Source organism: Balaenoptera borealis (genome assembly GCF_965194805.1).
Source record: "Balaenoptera borealis genome assembly, chromosome: 13".
Taxonomy (NCBI): Eukaryota; Metazoa; Chordata; class Mammalia; order Artiodactyla; family Balaenopteridae; genus Balaenoptera; species Balaenoptera borealis.
Genome location: NC_138870.1, coordinates 57,865,680 through 57,888,572, shown reverse-complemented (window position 1 = coordinate 57,888,572; position 22,893 = coordinate 57,865,680). Strand labels below are relative to the sequence as shown.

The 22,893-nt window shown below is 36.1% G+C and overlaps 1 protein-coding gene across 2 annotated transcripts in view; it reads right to left on the bottom strand.

Moving 5' to 3' along the window:
- Positions 1–1,484: 1,484 nt before the first annotated feature.
- NUP107 (nucleoporin 107) overlaps positions 1,485–22,893 on the bottom strand; it is a 43,548-nt gene continuing 22,139 nt past the window's right edge. For both annotated transcript variants that reach the window (XM_082352949.1, XM_082352950.1), the window contains exons 13-28: positions 19,391–19,481; positions 18,878–18,954; positions 16,925–16,984; positions 15,725–15,870; positions 15,549–15,597; positions 12,865–12,934; positions 12,426–12,544; positions 11,676–11,714; positions 11,224–11,374; positions 10,364–10,476; positions 9,326–9,428; positions 8,708–8,868; positions 7,922–8,047; positions 7,421–7,534; positions 2,188–2,355; positions 1,485–1,819 (exon numbers count right to left, since the gene is read on the bottom strand). In XM_082352949.1, coding sequence (XP_082209075.1) covers positions 1,712–1,819; positions 2,188–2,355; positions 7,421–7,534; positions 7,922–8,047; positions 8,708–8,868; positions 9,326–9,428; positions 10,364–10,476; positions 11,224–11,374; positions 11,676–11,714; positions 12,426–12,544; positions 12,865–12,934; positions 15,549–15,597; positions 15,725–15,870; positions 16,925–16,984; positions 18,878–18,954; positions 19,391–19,481 — 1,695 coding nt within the window. In that variant the 3' untranslated portion in view covers positions 1,485–1,711. The remainder of the gene's footprint in view (positions 1,820–2,187; positions 2,356–7,420; positions 7,535–7,921; positions 8,048–8,707; positions 8,869–9,325; positions 9,429–10,363; positions 10,477–11,223; positions 11,375–11,675; positions 11,715–12,425; positions 12,545–12,864; positions 12,935–15,548; positions 15,598–15,724; positions 15,871–16,924; positions 16,985–18,877; positions 18,955–19,390; positions 19,482–22,893) is intronic.

The following is a 22,893-nucleotide window of genomic DNA, read 5'->3' as shown; positions in this document are numbered from 1 at the left end:
GGATGTATAGTGGTATCTCATGGTTTTAATTTGCATTCACCATTGACTTGAGCACTTTTCACAGGCACATGGTTAGGTATGTTTTCCTTTAAGAATCATCTGTTGTACTATTTTGCCCACTTTTAAAAATTTTTTTGGCCTTTTTATTATTGAGTTGTAAGAGTTCTTTTTTTTTTAATTTTTTTTAAAATTTATTTATTTATTTATGGCTGTGTTGGGTCTTCGATTCTGTGCGAGGGCCTTCCCCAGCCGCGGCAAGCGGGGGCCACTCCTCATCGCGGTGCGCGGGCCTCTCACTGTCGCGGCCTCTCTTGTTGCGGAGCACAGGCTCCAGATGCGCAGGCTCAGTAGTTGTGGCTCACGGGCCCAGCTGCTCCACGGCTTGTGGGATCTTCCCAGACCAGGGCTCGAACCCGTGTCCCCTGCATTGGCAGGCAGACTCCCAACCACTGCGCCACCAGGGAAGCCCTGTAAGAGTTCTTTATATATGCTGGACATGAGTTTTTTTGGTCAGTTATCGTCCTGCAAATATTTTCTCCCAGTCTGTGGCTTACTTATTTTCTTAATGTCTTTGAAGAGCAGAGTTTTATATTTTGATGGTCTAAGTAATCAATTTTTTCCTTTATGGTAATTGCTTTCTGTCTCTTGTATAGGAAATCTTTACCTACCCTTGGGTCCCAAAGATTTTCTCTATTTTTCTTAAAGGTTTTACGGTTTTAGCGTTTATATTCAGGTTTATAATCCATTTACATCATGTTTTCTCTTAGAGTCACATTCTCTCTTTAGGTCATCTCCCATTTATAACTCCTACACTCTAGTCAATTCAACATAAATGCTGATTCATAAACATGCATTTACCATTTGTAGGCCTTGCTCATACCGATTTCCTAATCTGTAGTGCCCTACCCTTCTTGTGCTTTTATCTCTGTCTTTGCAAATTCAGTGCATTGCCCAGACCCCAGCTCAAATGCTACTTCCTCAGAAACCTCTTAGCTGGAAATAGTTTCTTCCTGCTTGGATTACTTGTATTTTAAAATGGCATTTAAAAATATATTTATTGTATTTCCCCTGCTGGAAGGGCTAGATGAGATCTTACTCACTGTGTATTCCCCAGTTTATTCACTGCTTGCTGTGTGCCAGATACTATTCTAAGTCTTCACATGCTCCAACTTATTTTAGAGCAGGTTTGCTGAATGAAAGTTAATAAATAAATGAGAAATGTCTTCAAAATAAAGGAAACAATAGCATAATATTATTTTAGAAAACATTCTTGCTATGTTCATCTAATTAACTGTAATATTTAAAAAACACCAAATTTTATGATGAGGACTTATATACCTGGCTTAAAAATGTATCTACTTTCCATCCTCTTTATTTTAAGATTTCAGAGTACTTATGATCACAGGGAAAAAGTAGGATAACAGGAAATTTAATTTCTTATTACATAATAGAGGGACGTTCCTGGAATTCATACGAACAGAAAATTTTAGTTTTTATATAGTTTTATTAATAAACACAGGGAATTATATAATACATTAAATTTTCAAAGTGTCACCATAATATTCTTAAAAGTACAAAATTCAATGCCTAAATTTCATAAACATTTTCCCCATAAGGCAAAAGAAAAAACCCAGTAATTACAAATATATATATTTTACAGAAAAACTTCCATTTATCATGGAAATTATTGAGATTACAAACAGCAGACGAATTATGACTGAATTTCATATCCTAATGGATCAAGTCCCTGGTCTAGGAGCATTAGAGAGGATTCTCTTAACTTCTGTAGCAATTTCCTTAGTTCTTCCTTAGAAAACACCTGATTTTTAAAAAAGAGAAAAATGTTAAGAATGAGAACAAAAAAGAGTGTGAATTTACAGTCACCTAATCAACCTGATTAGCTTAATGCAAGAAGAAATTCCTCTTTAAGATTTATGTAGCCAGAGGCCAGTATATTAGGATAGCCCAGGACTTCAAAGCTACTTCTCTGGACCAGTCTATATACTTCTAACTGCTTAGAAATGTATACATATTTTGGATAAAAAAGCACAAACATTAAAACTGGATCCCTACTTTAAGAAAATCTAAGAACATCTAAAGAACATAAACACATCTCACAAACTTAAATATTATTACAGAGGTTATCAAATCACTAAAATTTAAAAGTGCAAATGCTCTAGAACTTACCAGATACAGCTTGTGGCGCTCAGAGGATACCATATCCGCTAACTGCAGGCATTCCTGATACTGACCAGTACTATGCAATATGGTGTGAAGCAGAAAACACAACATTGGCAGACAAAGCTTTCTCAGTAAAACCATTTGATATGTTCTTTCATGGTCTTCCTCAGCATCCTACAGACAGACATCAAGTAGTCATTCTAACAACTTTAAGCTAAATACTCTTACAAAAAAGTCAATGAATCAAACCAAAAAGCAACAGGTAAAAGCTAAAGTGTTTCTGTAAAGCTTATCATGCTAATTAAAAATAAAACAAGGCAGGGTTTCTATCATGGTATCTTCAGAGGAGTCAGAAGTCTGATAATGAAAACAGAATGCTTCTGAGTTTGTACTACATCTTAAGTAAAAACATGCATAAAAGGAAAAACAGAGACTAGAGCAAAAATCAGAACAGAAAATAACAACCGTTCCCCTGGATATATACAGAAGGAAATACAGACAGATACCAGGAGGACTGAGAGGGCTTTTCATACCAACAGCAGTGACTCCTGATGGGAAGAAGGATCAGGATGAGGGGAGAGGGGCACAGGGAGGACAACTTCATTGCACATATTTTGTTTCTTTAAACAGAGAATGAATTTATGATGTCTTTGTATAATTTATTAAAAATAGAAAAATTAAAAGAATCTGAAGATTTGCATGGGACAGAACTAACAGATACATGAGGAAAACACTGTAGAGAAAACAGTGAGCATTTCTTTATAACCATACAGGGATCTTTCTAAAAAATTTTGTGGGTACTAAGAGTGCAGAAAAAAGAACAGATCTTTTATGCCCACTACATTTTCTTATAAAAAACTGAAAACTAAAATAATTAAAATAATAAAAAGGTACCCAACTACAATAGAATTTCTGAAATAATCTTAAAAATTAGAAGGAAATCCATAGGACTCATAGTGTAAAACAAAACAGAAAACAGGACAAGCAAAAATACCAACTGGTCCTTTGAAAAGCCTAATAAGACACCTAATTAATTAAAAATTTTTTCCTTATGACAATTATATTAACCACTAAAAAATCTCTTCATGTGCGAGACTATAATATTAAATTGCTAAAACATTTTCAAAGGTAGATGTAAGTGGAGGTGTGAAGCAACAGAATGTAATCTGGAAATTATACCAAGGAATAATTGTACTAAATCTGACATAGGTCAGGTTTCCACACATATGAAAAATTAGTGTCAATCTTTTTGTCCTGTTTTGAGATATAGATACATAGAAGCAAATATTAAAACGCATGCTTTGTATTTTCTTAGCTTTAAAAGGGAAAGCACCTTCATTTATTTTCTCAAATAGGAACTTACCACCTTCAGAGGAGGATTTAAAACACCTCAAGGTCTTACTCATAATTCATATTAGTGAATCCTACTAGGGGTAGTAAGAATAAGAAGACTGCTTCTTTCTGGGTCACTCCATTTGTACTCCAATGTACTCTTTCCCCCTATGCTAAAGAAGCAAAGTACCCCTGGCCCCTAGACTCCTTTCCACCTGCTTATTGATAACCTCGTTTCATAGGATGGATTCTAGCACCTGCCTCTCCGAAATCCTGTTGCTGCCAAATATCAGGGTGTGATCTCTTCTGCTGACTACAAGCGATTTCCATACCAGTGGGTTGGCTGCTATCAACCATCAACCAACCAGAATCATGCCTGATGGGCCCAGCAATTTGCCACAAGGAAAAGGGAATAAATTGCTCTGCTATAACCTATGATATTTTTCTCATCTGAATAAAAAATCCTGTAAATTTGAAAAATTTGAAAAATCCTGTAAATATATAAAACAAAAAGATTCTTTCCATCAGGGACAGGTAGTGCTTTATATGTGAGAAAAGCTCATTAACTGATATGTGTTGATGTGTTTATGTACATATATGTGCATATATGTATATGTCCTACTTAGGATAGGGGGTTTGGGGGTGGGGCAGGGTCTCTAAAGAGAGATGACGCTGGAGCAGACTGCTGAAGGACGTAAGGAAGCCATCCATGCAGATATCTGGGGGGAAGAGCACTCTAGGCAGAAGAACGGCAAAGAGGCCAGAAGGCCAGAACAAAGTGAGGGGAGAGCAGTAGGATGCAAGACTGGGGAGGCAGTCAAGGCCCAGCGGATGTGTGATCTTGTAGGTCAAGAAAAGAACTCTGGGTTTTATTCAAAGTGTAACGAGAAGCCATCAGAAGGGTCTGAGTAGGAGAGTCATACCTCTTTGATTTTAAAAGGATTACTAGCTGAACTATATGAGGAAGGGACTGCGTAAGGAAGAGTGGAAGCAAGGGAAAGACAGTTGAGGCTTCAACTAGAATGTGGTTGAGGCAGAGGTGGCGAAAAGTAGGTAAAGATGAGCTGCCTCCTCCATTCCCCCTGCCGTCCCTGTGTGCCACCAGCCTCCAACACGAATGGGCCCGTTCTGCAGTTATGTAAAAAGTGAGGTACAGATGTAAGAGTCAGCATATAAGGCCGGGGCTTTGTTGAACAGCTGTGCCTTGCACGTGGTGCTAGCCAGGTGAGTGAGTGGGGGCTGAAATCTAATCCATGCTCCAGTCTACAGGTCATGTGCACTTGGCATGGAATCTATCTGTGTAAGAGAATGGATACCATTTCCTAATTTTTATACAAGTGATATAAGTGCTATCAGGAGCCCTGAATAATTTCCTGCTTTGCTGAGTATGTAAGAGTATTAAGCTAAACTCAACTCAAAATATCATTATTTATCATTTGATTGTTCAAGAAATCTCTTCTTGTTTGGATTAGATTTGAAGAAGTGATTGAGACTGAATATTGATTTTTAAATGTTTGGTAAAACAAAATGGTATCATTCATAGCCTTCCACTCCTACTCTATTTTTAAAACACTCCAGAGTGTCTGTTTTGTGACTTTCACTATTTTTTTTTTAATTTATTTATTTGGTTGCTCTGGGTCTTAGTTGCAGCAGGCGGGCTCCTTAGTTGTGGCATGTGAACTCTTCGTTGTGGCATGCATGTGGGATCTAGTTCCCTGACCAGGGATCGAACCTGGGCCCCCTGCATTGGAAGCGCGGAGTCTCAACCACTGCACCACCAGGGAAGTCCCTAATCTAAGATTAATTATTAGAATAACAAAGATTTATGTATAAATAAGGCATCAAGTCTTTTCAAACCTTAAATACCATTTAATTAGCATTTTGCAACACTAAAATTTTATCTTCATGAGCAGCAGCATGAAGTAGAAGAGAAAACCCAAGGAACCTGCTAAAGGTTCAAAACTATTTATGAAGCCAGCAGAGTTACTCTATCAGGAATAGTAGCAAATAGGGGCTCAAATCTAGCCTCCTGTCCCTAATGTTTTTGCTTCTGGTCAAAAAAGGGAAGCCAGAGGAACTAGAAAAATGTAGTAGCAAAAACCAAACCAAAACAAACAATAAAAAAGGAGTGATGATCGCTTCTCAGCCTTTTGGCTAAGATCAAGTGTAAAAAAGGAGTGACTATACTAAGATTCAGGGAATGCAGAAGGAAAGATACCAAACATACTCCTGTGATTTTTCTGTTCAAAATAATATACCTAATATCCAAGAATCCAGCATTTACAATCCTTGGACAGATCATCAGGTCTGCAGAGGTAAAACTGAGTTACTCCCTGTTTCTGTCATGCCCCATGAGCAAGCCTCAATGCCTTTCCCTCACACCATTATTACCTGCAGCATCCTTCCTTTCTCCCACCTCAGCTCATCCAAATTTACCCAATTTGTTCAAGGTTCAGTCAAATGCTACACCTTTCAAGCATTCTGTCCAGATCTCTTCCAGGTAGCAGGAACCTTTTCTTTTCCTAAACTCACAAAATGCTTCATCTGTGCTTTTCTTATGGCACTTAGTACTTCTGTAACTGGTTTCTCAACCCAGGCTACACATTAAAGCTCTCCAGGTAATTAAAAAAAAAGAAAAAGCCAGCCAGCCCTATCTGAGACCAATTAACCCAGAATCTCTGGAAGTGGAACCCGGTATTTTTTTTTTAGTATTTAAAAATATATTTTATTTGAAAATCATTTCAAACAAACTAAATTACAACAATAGTACAAAGAATATCTCAATACCCTCACCCTTTGTTCAGTCTTTGCCCTGTTTGCTTTATGATTTGCATCTGTATGTGTATCTATAAATACACATTTTTTTAACCCTTTGAGGGCAAGCCGCCTAATCATGTTCCCTTACCTCTAAATAATTCAGTGTTTACTTCCTAATAAAGAGAAGTTTTTCTAATATAATCACAATGCAGTTAACGACGTCAGGAAATTTAACAGTGACGTAATACCTTAACATCACTGACTCAACACTCTCCTTTATAGCATCTTTCTTCCTCCAATGCAGGAGCCAGTTTAGGATCACGTACTACATTTAATTGTTATGTCTTTTCAGGACTCTTTAAAAAAAATTTTTTTTAATACAATTTTTAAAGGCAACATTCCATTTATAGATATTACAAAATACTGGCTATATTCCCCATACTGTACAATATGTCCTTGTAGCCTATCTTACACCCAATAGTTCCTACCTCCCCCACCCCGCAACCCCTATGTTGCCCCTCCCTCCCCACTCCCCACTAGTGGTAACCACTAGTGGAACCAAACCAGTATTTTTTAAAAGTTCTCCAGATCATTTAAATAGACAGCTCAGAGGTGAAAACCACTGCTTTATATATGTCTTACTCATTCTACTAGACTTATCTTCATATCCATAAATTGAGTTGAATACATATATAATTAATTTTTAGGTCCAGAACTTTAAAAAATTAGATTTGGGACTTCCCTGGTGGCACAGTGGTTAAGACTCCACGCTCCCAATACAGGGGGCCTGGGTTCGATTCCTGGTCAGGGAACTAGATCCCCCATGCATGCTGCAACTAGGAGTTCACATGCTGCAACTAAGGAGCCCACCTGCTGCAACTAAGACCCAGCACAATCAAATAAATACATAAATAAATATTTTTTTAAAAATTAGATTTTACTATCCTGAGTGAACATATTAAATATGGAAAAATAGTTTACCCAAGAGTCAAACATTCCTATATTCCCTAACTAGTATTTCAGGTTAAATTATGGGATGTTTAGTTATAAGTACAAAGGTTATATAAGATCTGTAGCTGCTCCTATTCAAAAAACTTTTAAAAAAAGACATTGTTTTTGCTTTTAGCTATAAACAATGCACACAGCTTACCTCTCTAACATCCACCATCCACCCTCCATCAACAAACAACAAGACATTGTACATTTTCTCCTTCACATCAGCAGTTAGAGCATCCAAATGCCCTTTCCAAATACCATAATCCATCTGCAAAACAAACATAAGGTAGATATATAACAGACTATAATGTATCTGTAAAGTACAGACAGGAATATACATATATGGAACATCATTCTAAATAGTTGACATTCAGTAAGCCAAATATAAATACAAACATCGATGGATTGCAGTTCAATAAAACACTAAAATGTTAACCATGTAAATGAGCACTATTGTCACCTGAAGGTATGTTTCATGTTTGGTTAATTATCTACAGAAAAGTAACTAAAGGGATGGCTTTTTTTCAAAGTAGAACAGTAATAAGGAAGATCACTTGTTATAATAGGAATATAACTGCTGAAAAAATGATCTCTTTAAATATATGACATGTATTTTTGAGATGCAATAGACATGTCTCATCTACATTCAACTTACTTCATATTTCTTTTCTTTGTGTTCATGAGCCACTTTCTCAGTAAAAGTTGCTTGAGGTGTCAAAGTAGGTTTTTGTGGAGCTGAATTCATATGCTTAAACCACTCATTAAAGGTTTCATGGGCTTCCTAAAATGCAAAATAAAATAGAGAAATACAAAAAAAAAACTGTTCACATATGTTCAACAAAGTTTTTGAAAATTTGCTTCTTAGAAATAATTTTTCAGTAGCAAGAAATAAAATCGTTTAATATTTCTTTTTTATACAAAAAAAAAAAAATCATGGTAAGTGTTTTGTTTGTGATGTTCACATGTTTACTTGTCTGTCTTCTTGACGAGGCTATTAGCTTCTAGAGGGCAAGGATAGAAAGACATCCAGAATTAGTCCTAGAACCTAGCCAATCACTTCATTATTTGTTGAATGAATTTTGAATGAGTATGTTGTTATTTTAGTCACAATACAGAATATCTTGCTTTTTTCAGTTATTGCCAAAAGCAGAAATGTTAAAGTTGAGAGAAGCATTCAAAGAATCTTAAGAAAACATACGTTTCAGACATCACACACACTATCTACCATGTGAAATGTTCTTAGTTGGTTAGCACTGATTAGAGGCTCATGCAAATGAAGATCAGGTCTTGTCTTCAAAGTTCTTATGGATCAGTCAGTCCCACAGTCGCAAGGGAGCTAAGATAATAAGTCAATCACCACTTCTGGAAAAACAGTTCAAGGTCTGAGAGTGAATCAGGAAAGTCATCATAAAGAAAGGTTTTGTGGTTTTTACAATCTCACCAAGTAAGCTCTAATGCACAAATGTTCTCGGATAGCGTTATCATCTTCAGCAGGAAGTGGGCTATCCATTCCTTGTTCCTCCCACTGGTTATAGATTTCTGCTATTGAATCCTGAGGAATTTTCACAAATACTTCTTTTGCAGCTTCGTGCTTTTTTGATGCTGTGAAAAACATATACAGTTTTTCAATACATATGGATTTCTGTGTCATGGTTTCTAAAGGAATCAAATTATTGGTTTGCAACTTTCACAGCTACCTGTAACCATTTCAGGTCTCAAGGTACTTCTGTTAAAGGTCTGGGTGATCTCTCTACTTAATGGCTGGGCTTTTCCTTATTTCAATGTAACAGTCACAAAAGGATTCATTAAATGCAGTTACTTTTACATACTTTTCTGTGTCTTAAAAAAAAGCAATTCAATTTTTTCAAAGCCTTGAGATTATATGCAAAATTGAGTAGGACATGAAAAGTCACTATTAAATATGTTTTGTTTCATAATACCAGCCATAACAGTGGCTGTTTTGTACCTTACCCTACTGGAAGGGTTGGAAAAACAAACAACAAAGTTCTAAAACAGAACAAAAACTTTAAAAAAAAAAGAATATAAAAATACAGCATACCCAAGAATTTCCTCATTATGGCATTGCCTTGTTTTAGTGCTTCCGCCCTCTGTGATGGGTCAAATACCAACCAGTCAATTACATCGATTTTTAAACGGTCCTCCTATTCATTTAATTGGAAAAAAGAAATGTCAATTGTGTTTTTTCTAAGATATTCTGCAAATTAGTAGAACCAGCTTATGCCTGTACTTCTAGTGAATATTTTCCCTCAGGTTATACAAAATAATGAAAGAAAATCGCTTTTCTTAGTTTATTTTCACATTTAATAGGTCTCTATTAAATTATAGAAAAAACTTACTGGACTGTGAATCTGGAATTATATATGTGATGTCCCACCAACTTAATTACGTAATTCCTTTAAGTGCTACTCTAAAATTTTTTTCTTTCCTAGATAAAATTTTCTATTCTTTTCTGAAAACAGGAATAAGTAAGCTACATAAAAGTTAGTGATTGATCAGGACTTCCCTGGTGGTCCAGTGGTGAAGAATCCACCTTCCAATGCAGGAAACTAAGATCCCACATGCCGTGGAGCAACTAAGCCCACGTGCCTCAATGAGAGAGCCCGTGTGCCACAAACTACAGAGCCCATGCGCTCTGGAGCCCACATGGCATAAACAGAGAGAAAAAACCCACATGTCACAACTAGAGAGAAGGTCACGTGCCGAAACGACGGGCCCACCCGCCACAATGAAAAGATGCCGCAATGAAAAGATCCCGAGTGCCGCAACTAGGACCTGACTCAGCCAAAAAAAAAAAAAAAGTTAGTGACTGATCAAGTATCTAGAATAATCTGATGAGCAAAAATCCAATGCTCAGGTTTTTTCTATTAAAGTAACTTCCCTTAACATAATACTACTATTAAGCAATTCCTTACACAAGACCTTAAGTTTGCTGCCAATTTTTATAAACTTGGCTGACAAAGAAAAATTCTTAAAAAAAGAAAGAAGCCAGAGTATTTTAAGGTAGAAGTTCACAAAAGCATAACATGAGGGATTATCATGAGTTATATAACACACCTCTCTCTTCCCCTCATGTTACCTCAGTAGTGCCAGTATCTAGGGCTGGGGCCAGGTCATGATGACTGAATTCACCATTATCTTTCTTTCGAATATTCTCAACTACGGTTTTTGTTATAGTTGCAATATCCAAATCTGAAGAATTTTTTGAAGAAACAAAAACAAGAATTAATCGTTCACACTAATATCCTCTAAACAGTCACAATGATTTGGTAAATTTGGGATAACAATTCTTTAAAAATATATAAAGTATGAAAGACATTATAAAAGAAAATGCCAAAATTAAAAGATATTTTACACAAGTTACAGTATAGGTTATTTCATTCCTAAAACAGAATTTCACTGAAAACCTCATTCCTTTTTTACCTCGTAAGAGAAATAGGATTTAAAACTAGAAGGCTAGGACTTCCCTGGTGGCGCAGTGGTTGAGAAGCTGCCTGCCAATGCAGGGGACACGGGTTCAAGCCCTGGTCTGGGAAGATCCCACATGCCGTGGAGCAACTGGGCCCGTGAGCCACAATTACTGAGCCTGCGCGTCTGGAGCCTGTGCTCCGCAACAAGAGAGGCCGCGATAGTGAGAGGCCCGCACACCGTGATGAAGAGTGGCCCCCGCTTGCCGCAACTGGAGAGAGCCCTCGCACAGAAATGAGGACCCAACACAGCCATAAATAAATAAATAAATAAATAAAATTAAAAAAAAAAAAAGACTCTAACTAGAGAATGTGTTTGAAGGCTCCTCTTTGAACTTGCAAAGTTTAGCTACTTAAACATATTATTCAATATGTAAAAAAAAAAAAAAAAACTAGAAGGCTAAATGTTACTAAAGCCAAAATGATAATCTGCCTACAAAGCCCAGTAGATGAAGTTCTCAACCATTTTTACCTGCTTCTTTAGCCAGCTCCAGGCAATGGTGGCGCTGTTCAAATTCTGTAACACCTTCCAAAAATAATGCATACTGGGCAACAGCAAGGTCTTGAGGCAAATGACAGGTATAAAATGCTATGAGATTTGTATGTTTCTCATTTATTAAAAGCTAAAAAACAAAAAAAGGATCAAAGTATGTCAATAATAAAACAAGTTCTAGGATCAACAGTGCTTTTTAAAAAGTTCACTTCAAAATTTCAAATATATTTAGGAGAGATTCATACAGATATAGATCTGTGCTGCTAAACAGAATTTTAAATTCCAAAAGAAAGTATTTATGACAATTAAAAGACCTTTATGGTTTTGATGACTCTCCTGCCACTAGATATTAAAATATTATCATTCTGATTTTTGTTTTCATTAAAATGGTAAAAAAAAAAAGAATATAATTGTGGTTTCTCAAAGTTTACCTGTATGTATGTCTTTAAAACCTCAATGGAAACTTCTTCCTTCATAGGAAAAAAAGATATAATTATTAAATTATAAATACAACTGCTTATGTGTACCAGCAATATATCTAATAAAAATTCCGCTATAATGATTTAATGACTTTTAATATTTACCACTGAGCAATAACTACATGCAATAACTAAGTGCTTAGCAAAGTTCATGTATTACCTTACCCTAATTCTTTGTGGGTAGTTACTATTATTGTTCACATTTTACAGAGGAAGAAACTAAGACCTAAGGAGGTTTTATTTACCCAGAATTACACAGCTAGAAGCTGCTGAGTAAGAATGTGAATCCAGGATTCTTACTCCAAAACCCAAGATTTCAACTACTGTATCATTCTGCCTTCTACATGTACTCTGACCAAAATGTTACCAATCATTTAGGACAGAAGAAAAAGAAAAAAGAAAACAAAGGTTTAAGATCTCAGAGAACTTAGTCTGGTTCAGTTAGCTTAGTTGGTTGATTTAGAGTTGGGTACTGATGAGGATTAAAGTTATAAACTGTCCAAAAACCAGGTAACCACCAGCATTCTGCAGCCACAGATTAGAACCCTAACAAGTAACCTGCAGAATTATCATCGAGTGACCATATGAGACTGTGGTCACCATTTCCAGAAAACAACAACCAAAAAGTAGCATGTTTTCCTGACAATAGGTGTATAAAGCATCAGTCTTGTAGAGAATGGTAAACAGCTCATTTTTATTTACTTTGGTCTGTAGTCCCAGAGTGCGGAAAAACAAAATGAGGTGAGTCATGAAGCGAAGGAGGTGTCCAGGTAGATTGCTTCTGCTTTTGGAAAGCCATTTGCTAAATTCCTCCATCAGACCTATAAGCCATCAAAGCAAAGATGCAACAATAGGGATAAAAATCAAAAGAAGAGATATAAACACTATCCAAGGACATTTATTGTATTCCTATACCACTACCAGTTCACTATCTCATTGTTAAGAACCATCATATAAAACAGACTCTGGATTAAATTCAAACTTTATTTTCTAAAAATTAAGTAAATAGTTGCATTCAGATAGGTTGATATTTATAGAGATGATAAAATGTGGTAAGTCATATGCACTGTTTTGATAACTTTTTACAAAATTACTAAAGAAAACAAAGAACTCATACAAAGTGAAATAAAATATATCTTACCATCAATGTCTCCCAGGATAAGGAATTTTTGAACTATATGATAATGCTCTTGATTCTCTTCCAGAACTCTCTGAAAAAATTTTTACATTTTCCATAAATCTACTATGGTCATTCTGCAGTATGTACTCATTGGTAAGCTAAAAATGTCAACTTTTGAAGGAACATATACAAAGAAAAAGCTGGAAATGAAGGGTCTTAGGAGACCAAAATAAAGTAAAATATGAGAAAGATACTGCCCTTGGAATATATACTCAAGGCTGAACATTATCTCTGAAAGCAGAGAATTGCAATAAAACAATTTAATCTCTGTGAATGTTATGAAACTTTTTTTATATTTTACTACAGTTTTCCTTGGCAGTCCATGGTGAACCAGAAAAGAAGGGCACATGCGACCAAATCAAATAAACTGTAAGATTTCCTTCAACATAAACAGTGGTTCTTGAAAGCATTCTTTGGGTATTCTCTTCTGCAAATGGCACCAAAAGTAACAAAACCCATCAAAATAGCGATTACGCACTGAGCAGAAAAAATTTACAAGTAACCTGCTGTTGGATTTTTTTCTGAAGCAAATAATTCATATATTTTTGGTCAAATATATTTTGATTTTTATTTGTCTAGATTTTCTTCCAGCATTTTTTCTTTTTTACATTCAAATGTTTGCTCCCTCTGGAACTGATTTTAATACATGGCATGAAGCAGAGATCTAGCTTTGTTTTCTTCCAGATGGAAAGTCAATTATGTCCATACCATGTATGTAAATAAACCATCCCTCTTCCTCTGAAAGGAAACGTCATCTCTGTCATCTACATCTATTAAGTTCTCATATATATTTGAATCTAATACGGATTTTCATATTCCGATGATCTATTTATTCCTGTGATAATTCTATACTGTTTTATTATATCTTTATATTGTTTTATTATTGAGGAAGGCAAATACCCTATTAACTATTGTTCTTTTCTCGCCATACTCACTTATTCTTCTACTTGGAAATTTTCTGTTCAGAAATAATGCCCCAAAGCATTAGGTTTCAATGTTAATTTTGGAATGACTGATATTTATATCAAATCACCTCATCCAGGAATGTGGTATATCTATTTATTTGTGTCTTTCAATAGGATTCTATAGTTTTTTTTATGAAGGTCCTCAAACCCTTGGTTAATTTTATTCCTGGGTATCTTATAGTTTTGGTCAGTAATTTAAATGGGACTTTTGCAGGGAGCTAAATCCTTTTCTAACTAGCTGTAACAATTACAAAAAGGATATGATTTTTTTCATAACTTTGTCTTGAATTTAGATACTTTAAAAATTCTCTTATTAATTGTAGTAACTTACTGCATCTTGAGTTTCTAGATTTACACTCTCATCATATGTAAATGCTCCCCCGTTTCTAAATTTGTATCTATTCCTTGACTTTCTTGTTTTATTTTCATTCATTGGAACCTCCAAAACAACAGACTGGGAAAAAAAACACTTGATAGAGAAAGCATTACATTTTTTTTACTATACAAAAAGCTCTTATACAATAATAAAGAAAAGATAAAATCCAACAGAAAAATAGGTGAAAGCTCTAAATAGGAAATTCAAAAATGGTCAATAAACATAGGAAAATTTGCTCAGCCTTATGAATAGACAGAGAAATACGAGAAGAACAGTGAGTTTCTATTTCCCACCTAATCTGATGGATTGGCAAAAAATAAAAAAACTGTGATATCTGGGACTAGTGAGAATGCAGGGAAATGGCCACATTAATAAATTACTTGTAGGAGTATGAATTAATTGCTACAACAAGGGAATTAACTTAATATACATATACCCTTTAACCCAACATTCCTGCTGCTTTCAGGAAACTTGTAAGAAACAGGACTAGTAGACAAGCATAAAAAAATAAGAATAAATAAACAAGAATGTTCATTGCAGTGCTAGAAGCAACCGAAATATCACCAAAAGGGGAATGATTAAAAAAAAGGATACGTCATTCTATAGAACATTATATACCTATTAAAAATAATAAGTTAGGTTAAGTTAAATCTATATTCACTAACTCAAAGACAGTATCATTAAATGGGGGGAAAAAAAGCGCCGTAGACTAATGTAGGTAGAATGATGTGAAAAACAACCTCAAAAACCAAAATCCTATACTGGAATATCTACATTATCTACATATATTTGTAAGATTATGGAGAAGGATATGTAGGATACATATCAATGTTTTATCATCTCAGTGAATGAGAATAACCATAAAGAGGTTGGGAGGAAGTTTTATAAAGGCCTTACTTACACACCTTTAGATTATTTTGTTTCAAGTACATACTTTGGTTATTTAAAAAAATTTTTAAGAATATTACTTTAAAAAATACTAGATTATTTTGAGATCTAGGAAAAGAAAGTCTTGTTAATTTTCCATTATATATTTTAATTTTTCAAAAAGAAAGGGATAAATTAGCTTACATGCATAACATATATTTAGATGAAACCAATCCTAAACCAAATAAACAGAAATGATGTATCATTTAAATATGCAGTTAAGTTTTTTCTTTTTAAAGAATATCTCTTATAAGAATAAGAGGTAAGGAAAGGAAAATATAACAAGATTTGACATACTTTTGTGCCTTTCAGCTACAGTGCACAACAATGTAACATTTAGTTTTGTATTCCAATTATCCTAAAATATTAATATTTACCTTTTTATCAGTAGCTTGAAGTTCTTCAAAAACCTTTTCTAAGGTCCAACTTTGAAAGAAAGAACAAGGAAAGGGATAAAATAACGCTAATAAATAATATGAACAAAGACTACAAAATAAAACTGCACAGAGAATACTACAAATCCTCATGATGAAAAACAAACCAACTCACTCACTTTGCTTCCAAATATTCTCTAGGGAGTTCTTCAGTTTCATCCAGAGTTATTACCGATGTCCGGATCTCCTGTTCTACCAGACTGTCCACCATCACCCGAAAGTAGGCCCACACTGTGTCTTCCCAGGTGTCACAGACAGGAAGCAGCTTTACCCCATTCCAAAACAGAAACATGCAGACATAGTCAACAAAAAAGAAAGGAAAAGCAGTTACACCCACTTATATGGACTATAAAGTCACTATAATGACATAAGACATTGTGGATTGTAAAATATCATACCAAAATAACCTCCTCCCTCCACCCCTCAAACCACATCTCCTTTTTTTTTTTTGGCCACACTGCACAGCATGAGGTGAGGGATCTTAGTTCCCCAACCAGGGATGGAACCCATGCCCCCTGCAGTGGAAGCTCAGAGTCTTAACCAATGGACCGTCAGGGAAGTCCCTCAAACCACATCTTCTAAGAAGTCTGAACTATTATGATTTTTTCCATGATGAGTACACAATAGCATCAATTTTCCATGCTGATATAAGATGGTGTTTCAACTAATTATGGTAACATTCCTCAAAACAGCTGTAAAATGTAGGGGGTAGTAGGAGTTGTGAGAAGCGCACACACATGTGAGACAATTCAAACAGTCATTGTGCCTTTGTGGAATACTTCTGGATAAAGCTATGGGAACCATAAGTCATCAATAAATGTGTATTGGAATTAAATTTACAATTCTTAGAAACTGAAATCTGATTTCATGTATTAAAACATCATTTGGGGGACTTCCCTAGTGGTCCAGTGGCTAAGACTCCACGCTCCCAATGCAGGGGCCCCAGGTTTGATCCCTGGTCAGGGAACTCTATAGATCCCACAAGCTGCAACTTAGAGTTTGCATGCCACAACTAAAGATCCCACATGTGGCAAAGAAGATCCCACGTGCCACAACTAAGACCCAGCGCAGCCAAATAAATAAATTAATTTAAAAAAAAAAAGTAAGATTAAAATAAATAAATAAATAAATAAAACATCATTTGGTGTATGAGATACATCACATTAAGTACCTCAAGTTACTATTCTATTTCATGATTATCTCTATCACTGCTATTATTAGTAGCTTAAGCTTATACGATTATTATATATGGTTATATATATGACATATATATATGATTTCATTCCATACAAAAAAAATTATTAAAATAAATTGCATACCTGCTTCAGATTCCCACTTAAAGCTGCATAAATTGCTCTCTCATATCTATTAAAAAGCTCCTGAAATACAATGAATATAAATAAAATTGAACTACTGTTTTTCTTAGTATGTCAACTTTTTTCATAATCTGGAAATCTGTAGTGTCTTCTAAAATGAACTTATTTACTCACCTGACAGTTTCTAAACTTTAGTAAAAGATCTAGTTGGGGAATAAGAAGGAAGGACCCCTTAGTTTGATATAGCCAATGCTGAAATCTTCCTGAAAAGTCAAATATCTAAATTTCAAATACAGAGTGAAAGCAGATTCAAATCTAATGGATGCTTTGATTATTTATTACAGTCAAATTTTATTCCAGATAGAATCTGTATAGGTGTTTTCCCCTATTAAGTTTCTAAATACCTAATACTACCTGATACTGACCTAAGAACAACATCCAAACAAGGCACACTTGGAGCCTGTCACGCATCCGTTTGCATCAAATTCCTAAGTAGAATTAATTATATTCATCAAATTATCCCATTTTACTTCTGGATTCTATTAATGACATTTCCTGTTTTCTCATCATCCAAACAAGAGACTTCACAGACTCTCACTATACAACTGAGTCCTCCTCTGCGTTGTTTCCAGTTTCTGGTCCTGACCATTTTTGTTCCCTTCTTTTCTACTCTCCATATTAACCCAGGGCAGGCCCTTATTACTTAGTGTCTGAATAACTCTGACAGGCTCCTAACTAGTTTCTCAGTCTTTAATTCGTTCAATTTTAAGCCTATTTTCCACTGCCATGTTAATCTTCTTAAAGCACTGCTGTCATGTGCCCTCAAGGTTTTGATGGCTCACCACTATCTATGGTACAAAGTTCCCATTCCTTAGAGCAGCACTTGAGGACCACCACTGCCGGCTCCTAATTTACCTTTTTCAATCATCTTCCCATTACAGTCAGTTCTGCTACAATGCTTGTTTTGAAAATGTGAATTTGTTCCAATGCAACTGATATATCAAGGAACGATTTGAACATAATATAAACTTCCCATTTCCTTATGCACAATTTTGTGCACAAGAAACATTAGCTGAATACAGAAAACAACACCTAACTGAACCAAGCCACTTGGAAATACACAAAACTGACACTCCTCAAACATCTACCAGCTCCCTGAGCTCTCCAGGTGTATGATAAGCTAAATCCATCCACATCAACTGTTACAATTTTGTTTCATTTCAGATAACCTCCTTCTATCACTTCTCAATAACTCACAAGCTGCAACCCTCTGACACCTCATTCCACAAGCAAACTCCAGTTCTTTTTCAAGGTAAACTGCCATATTTATTGCAGCATTTATGTGTTTATTTAACAGTGTGACACTGTGCTGTTTTTATTAAGTTTTTAACTTTTTATGTGTCACTGGTGGTTTTTGAGTACTGTGCTCTTAATTCCATTTTCCCTAAAAGCCCTGTGGATTTTCTGCACAATTTGTCATGCGGTAGTGATTTTCAGGAATGCGTAGGTGGTGTCATGACAGAACTGACTGTATTTCCTCTTGTGAGCCTTCTGCTCCAACCTGCTAAACCTACCTTCCCTTGAGTTTTCCCAACCTAGGCATCCTACTTAGAATTCCTTCCTCTGCTTTTCATGCCCAACAACTCAAATCCTAGTAATTTTTAAAAGATCGATTCAATTCTCTCTCTTTGGAAGCCAGCTCAGTGCTTAATCTGTGACTTCATTTGCTACATTTTTTTGTATTTTTGCCTTATTTCAGTGCTTAATTCTTAGTACTCAGTGTGTCTGAATAACTCTGATTCGTAAAGCCTGCCCTGTTCTTCAATTTGATTGGAAGTTCTTCGAAAACAGGAACTTTAGTCTTAAACTACTCTCAACATTTCATAGCATCTTCAGCAGGCCTTCAGTGAATTAAGAGTAAAAATCAGTATCAGTAAATATTTTATTATATCTTACATCTTCTGCCATTCTCCAACAACTTATTTTCCAAATGCATCTATATGGATTCCCTTCAACATGTTCTAATTCTGTTCCTATAAAACAGTAAAAGAAATAAAGTTTATAGTTTAAAATGAGATCTCCTAATTTCAACAATTTCTAAAAACAAAAGCTATACTTCACAAAATTGCCATTTAGAGCTAAATATATCCCCAACTCTCAGAATAAAATCAATTAAAATACCTCCGTTATTCTGTCTGAATTTAAAAAAAAAAAAAAATTCCACAAGGACTCAGAGGCAAAGAATATACAAATCAATTTTCACTGCAAAGTAAAGGAGCTGTTACAGTGGAGGATTACTGGACTGAATGTCAATACTATGACATAGTATGAGTGTGTTTCATGTTTGGTAATTGCAATCATTGTTGCTTTTGTTGTGGTCATCCATGTACAATGCTTGGTGTCAGTCGATTTATCTCTTGTAAAAATAAAATACAGTGTGTGTGTGTGAAAAAAAAAAAAAAAAAATACCTCCGTTAACGTTGGGGTCATGATAGAGCTTCCAGCCTTCAAGTGTTGCAGCTCTCCATGCCTGACCACAGCGTTTGCAGAGTCGTTGTGCCTTCAGAAACAAGAAAGAGCAGTTGGTCATATAACCAATGCAGTACTGAAGAAGGACTTGTGCCTTAGAGAAAAGTACAAGCAATTTATGAGGATTAGATAACTTATGGCATAGATGTCACAAAGGATGGTGTAGACAATCAGTAATGGCGTTTCACTTTAGCCATATGCATGTCTTTCTGTGGTCTCTGCCCGCCTGCCTGCCTGCCTGCCTTCCTTCCTTCCTTCCTCCCTCTCTCCCTCCCTCCATGTGGTCCCTCCGTCCCTCCCTCCCTCCCTTCCTTTCTTTCTTTCCCTAATAGTCCCTTTGCTCTTTGATTCTGGGCTTATCACTAGGTGTCCATGGTGCCCACAGGCATGTAATTCTGCTAGAGACAAGTGGGCTAAAGAGGCTGATGACCCCTGATTTATGTAAAAGTATTACAAAAACACTGTTAGTCTCTATAATGACAGGGTGCTATTGCTCATTCAGCCCATAAAGATAATATTTCTTCATGTTAAATGTGACCAATCAGATGAGCTTGACATACCAGTGAGATAGAAACATGTTTGTTGGTCCATCATCTCTTTAGGAACCATCTCTCCCCATTTAGTTCATATGGTTTGAGTAGGTCATATGATTCCATCTCTGAACTCAAGGATTAGGCATGTGATCTAACAAGAATCACTCCCAGGACTCTTGCCGGAGATGTTGGGAAAGAGAGACACTCCTTTTGCTGGGGTTGCTAGCTTGCAGGAGGATGTAAGGCTGGAGCTGCTGGTGGCCATCACTGACACAAATGGCTTCTTGAGAATGAAGCCACAGAGAGGAGTGTCAAGAGCCTGGGAGATACAGTATCCTAATGACATCTTCTAAGTCCCTGAATCTTGCTTTTACAACCAGATATAACCTTCTATACTTCTCTGTTCCATGAGACAATCAATCCCCCACCTGTAAGTAATTTGAGTTGGGCTTCTGTCATTTGAACCTACAGAATCTGATTAATACAACCAGTTAAGGGACTTCCCTAGTGGTCCAATGGTGAAGACTCCACACTCGCAATGCAGGGGGCCCAGGTTTGATCCCTGGTTAGGGAACTAGATCCCACATGCCGCAACTAAGAGCCCACATGCCGCGACTAAAAGATCTCACACGCCACGACGAAGATCCCGCATGCCGTGACTAAGACCCGGCACAGTCAAATAAATAAAAATAAATAAATAAATATTTTTAAAAAAATTGAACCAGTTAAAAAGTATCATACCCAAAACATCATTTTGGATTTATGACTTTTAAAAATTATGAAAGCTATGTAGCAACATGGAAAAATATTTTTAAAATATTTGATATGCTATCTAAAAAAGGCAGGACAAAATCTGAATGCAAAACCTTAAAAACATTTTTCTAAGTGAAATTAGCCAGACACAAAAGAACAAATATTGTATGATTCCACTTACATGAAATAGCTAGAATAGGCAAATGCATAGAGACAGAAAGTAGATTAGGTTACCAAATGCTGAGAGAAAGGGGAAATGGGGAATTACTGCATAATGGTTACGGAGTTTCTGCTTGGGGTGATGAAAAAGTTTTAGAAACATAGTGGTGATGGTTTCGCAACACTGTGAATGTAATTAACGTCACTGAAATTTACACTTGAAACTGGTTAAAATGACAAATTTTGTTATATATCTTTTATCACAATGAAAAAATCAATACTGTAATATACCAAAACTATCGACTTATTCACTTTAAATGGGTCAATTGTATGGTGTTTGAGTTGTATCTCAATAAAGATGTTAAAAAAAAAAAACCCTGGAAGTATACTATGTTTACGATTATATTAAAAAGATGTACGAAAGAAAAAGGTTTGTCAGTAAATTTTAAAACCCCACTATCTGTGATTATGTAAAGGTAGTGGGACCTTGAGAGTTTTTATTTTTCAAGGCTTTCAATAATGTGATTATATTTTTGTTTTTAAAAATACATCCTTGTTTGCCATTGTGATTCCTAGTATCCTGCACATCACCTGGCAGAGTGGCTGGGACTCAAATATTTTCTGAACAAATGAGTACGTGTTACTTCTTTTCTTTCTTTCTTTCCTTTTTTTTTTTGGGCCGCGCCACCCACGTGGCTTGCAGGATCTTAGTTCCCCAGTCAGAGACTGAACCCAAACCCTCGGCAGTGAAAGCTCGGAGTCCTAACCACTGGACCGCCAGGGAATTCCCCTTCTTTCCTTAATTAAAAAATAAGAATGATGTTTAATAATCCAACACTTACTACTATAAAAATTACTTAATATATGCTAGTGGTTTGTAACACAGAAGAACAAACAACACTTTGAGCTAACATATTTCTATCTAAAGAACATCGCCGAGAGTACAGCAAAACAGGTACAACATAATATCTGAAGCTTGAAGCTCCTATGCATCAGACTACCTCATCTAAAAAGTCCACAAAGCCATCCAGTAAGCTGTCTAATCACATACTTCACATCTTACACACAAGACCTTAACTATCACAAAGGAGGTTACTTTTTTTTTTTAATATATTTATTTATTTGTTTTTATTTTTGGCTGTCTTGGGTCTTTGTTCTGTGCGCGGGCTTTCTCTAGTTGCAGCGAGTGGTGCGCAGGCTTCTCACTGTCGTGGCTTCTCTTGTTGCAGAGCACGGGCTCTAGAGCGCAGGCTCAGTAGTTGTGGCACACGGGCTTAGTTGCTCTGGGGCATGTGGGAATCTTCCCGGGCCAGGGATTGAACCCATGTCCCCTGCATTGGCAGGCAGATTCCCACCCACTGCACCACCAGGGAAGCCCAGGAGGTTACATTTTAAAGAGGTGTTAAAAGGAAGAAATTTGAGGGGATCATAGTCTTCAAATGCTAGACAGTGTCAACTAGAAGAGCAATTAGGGTCAGACTTATTCTTAACTCTTAAAAATCCAAACTAGAAATAGGGACTTCCCTAGTGGCGCAGTGGTTAGGAATCTGCCAACCAATGAAGGCGACACAGGTTCGAGCCCTGGTCCAGGAAGATCCCACATGCCACAGAGCAACTAAGCCCATGCACCACAACTACTGAGCCCGTGCGCCTAGAGCCCGTGCGCCACAACAAGAGAAGCCACCATAATGAGAAGCCCGCGCACCGCAATGAAGAGTAGCCCCCACTCGCCGCAACTAGAGAAACCCCACGTGCAGCAATGAAGACCCAACGCAGCCATAAATAAATGTACTAAAAAAAAAAAAAAAAAAAAAAAAGTCTTCATTGAATTTGTTAAAAAAAAAAATCCAAACTAGAAATAATGGGGCTATGCCTAGGGTATGCAGTACACTAATGGGAAGGCAAAGTTTGACTTCTTACAAAGAATTTTCTACCAGAGTTGTGTAAAATGAAGTGCACTGCTTTCTGAAGTAATGTGTTCTTTATCACTAGAAATGT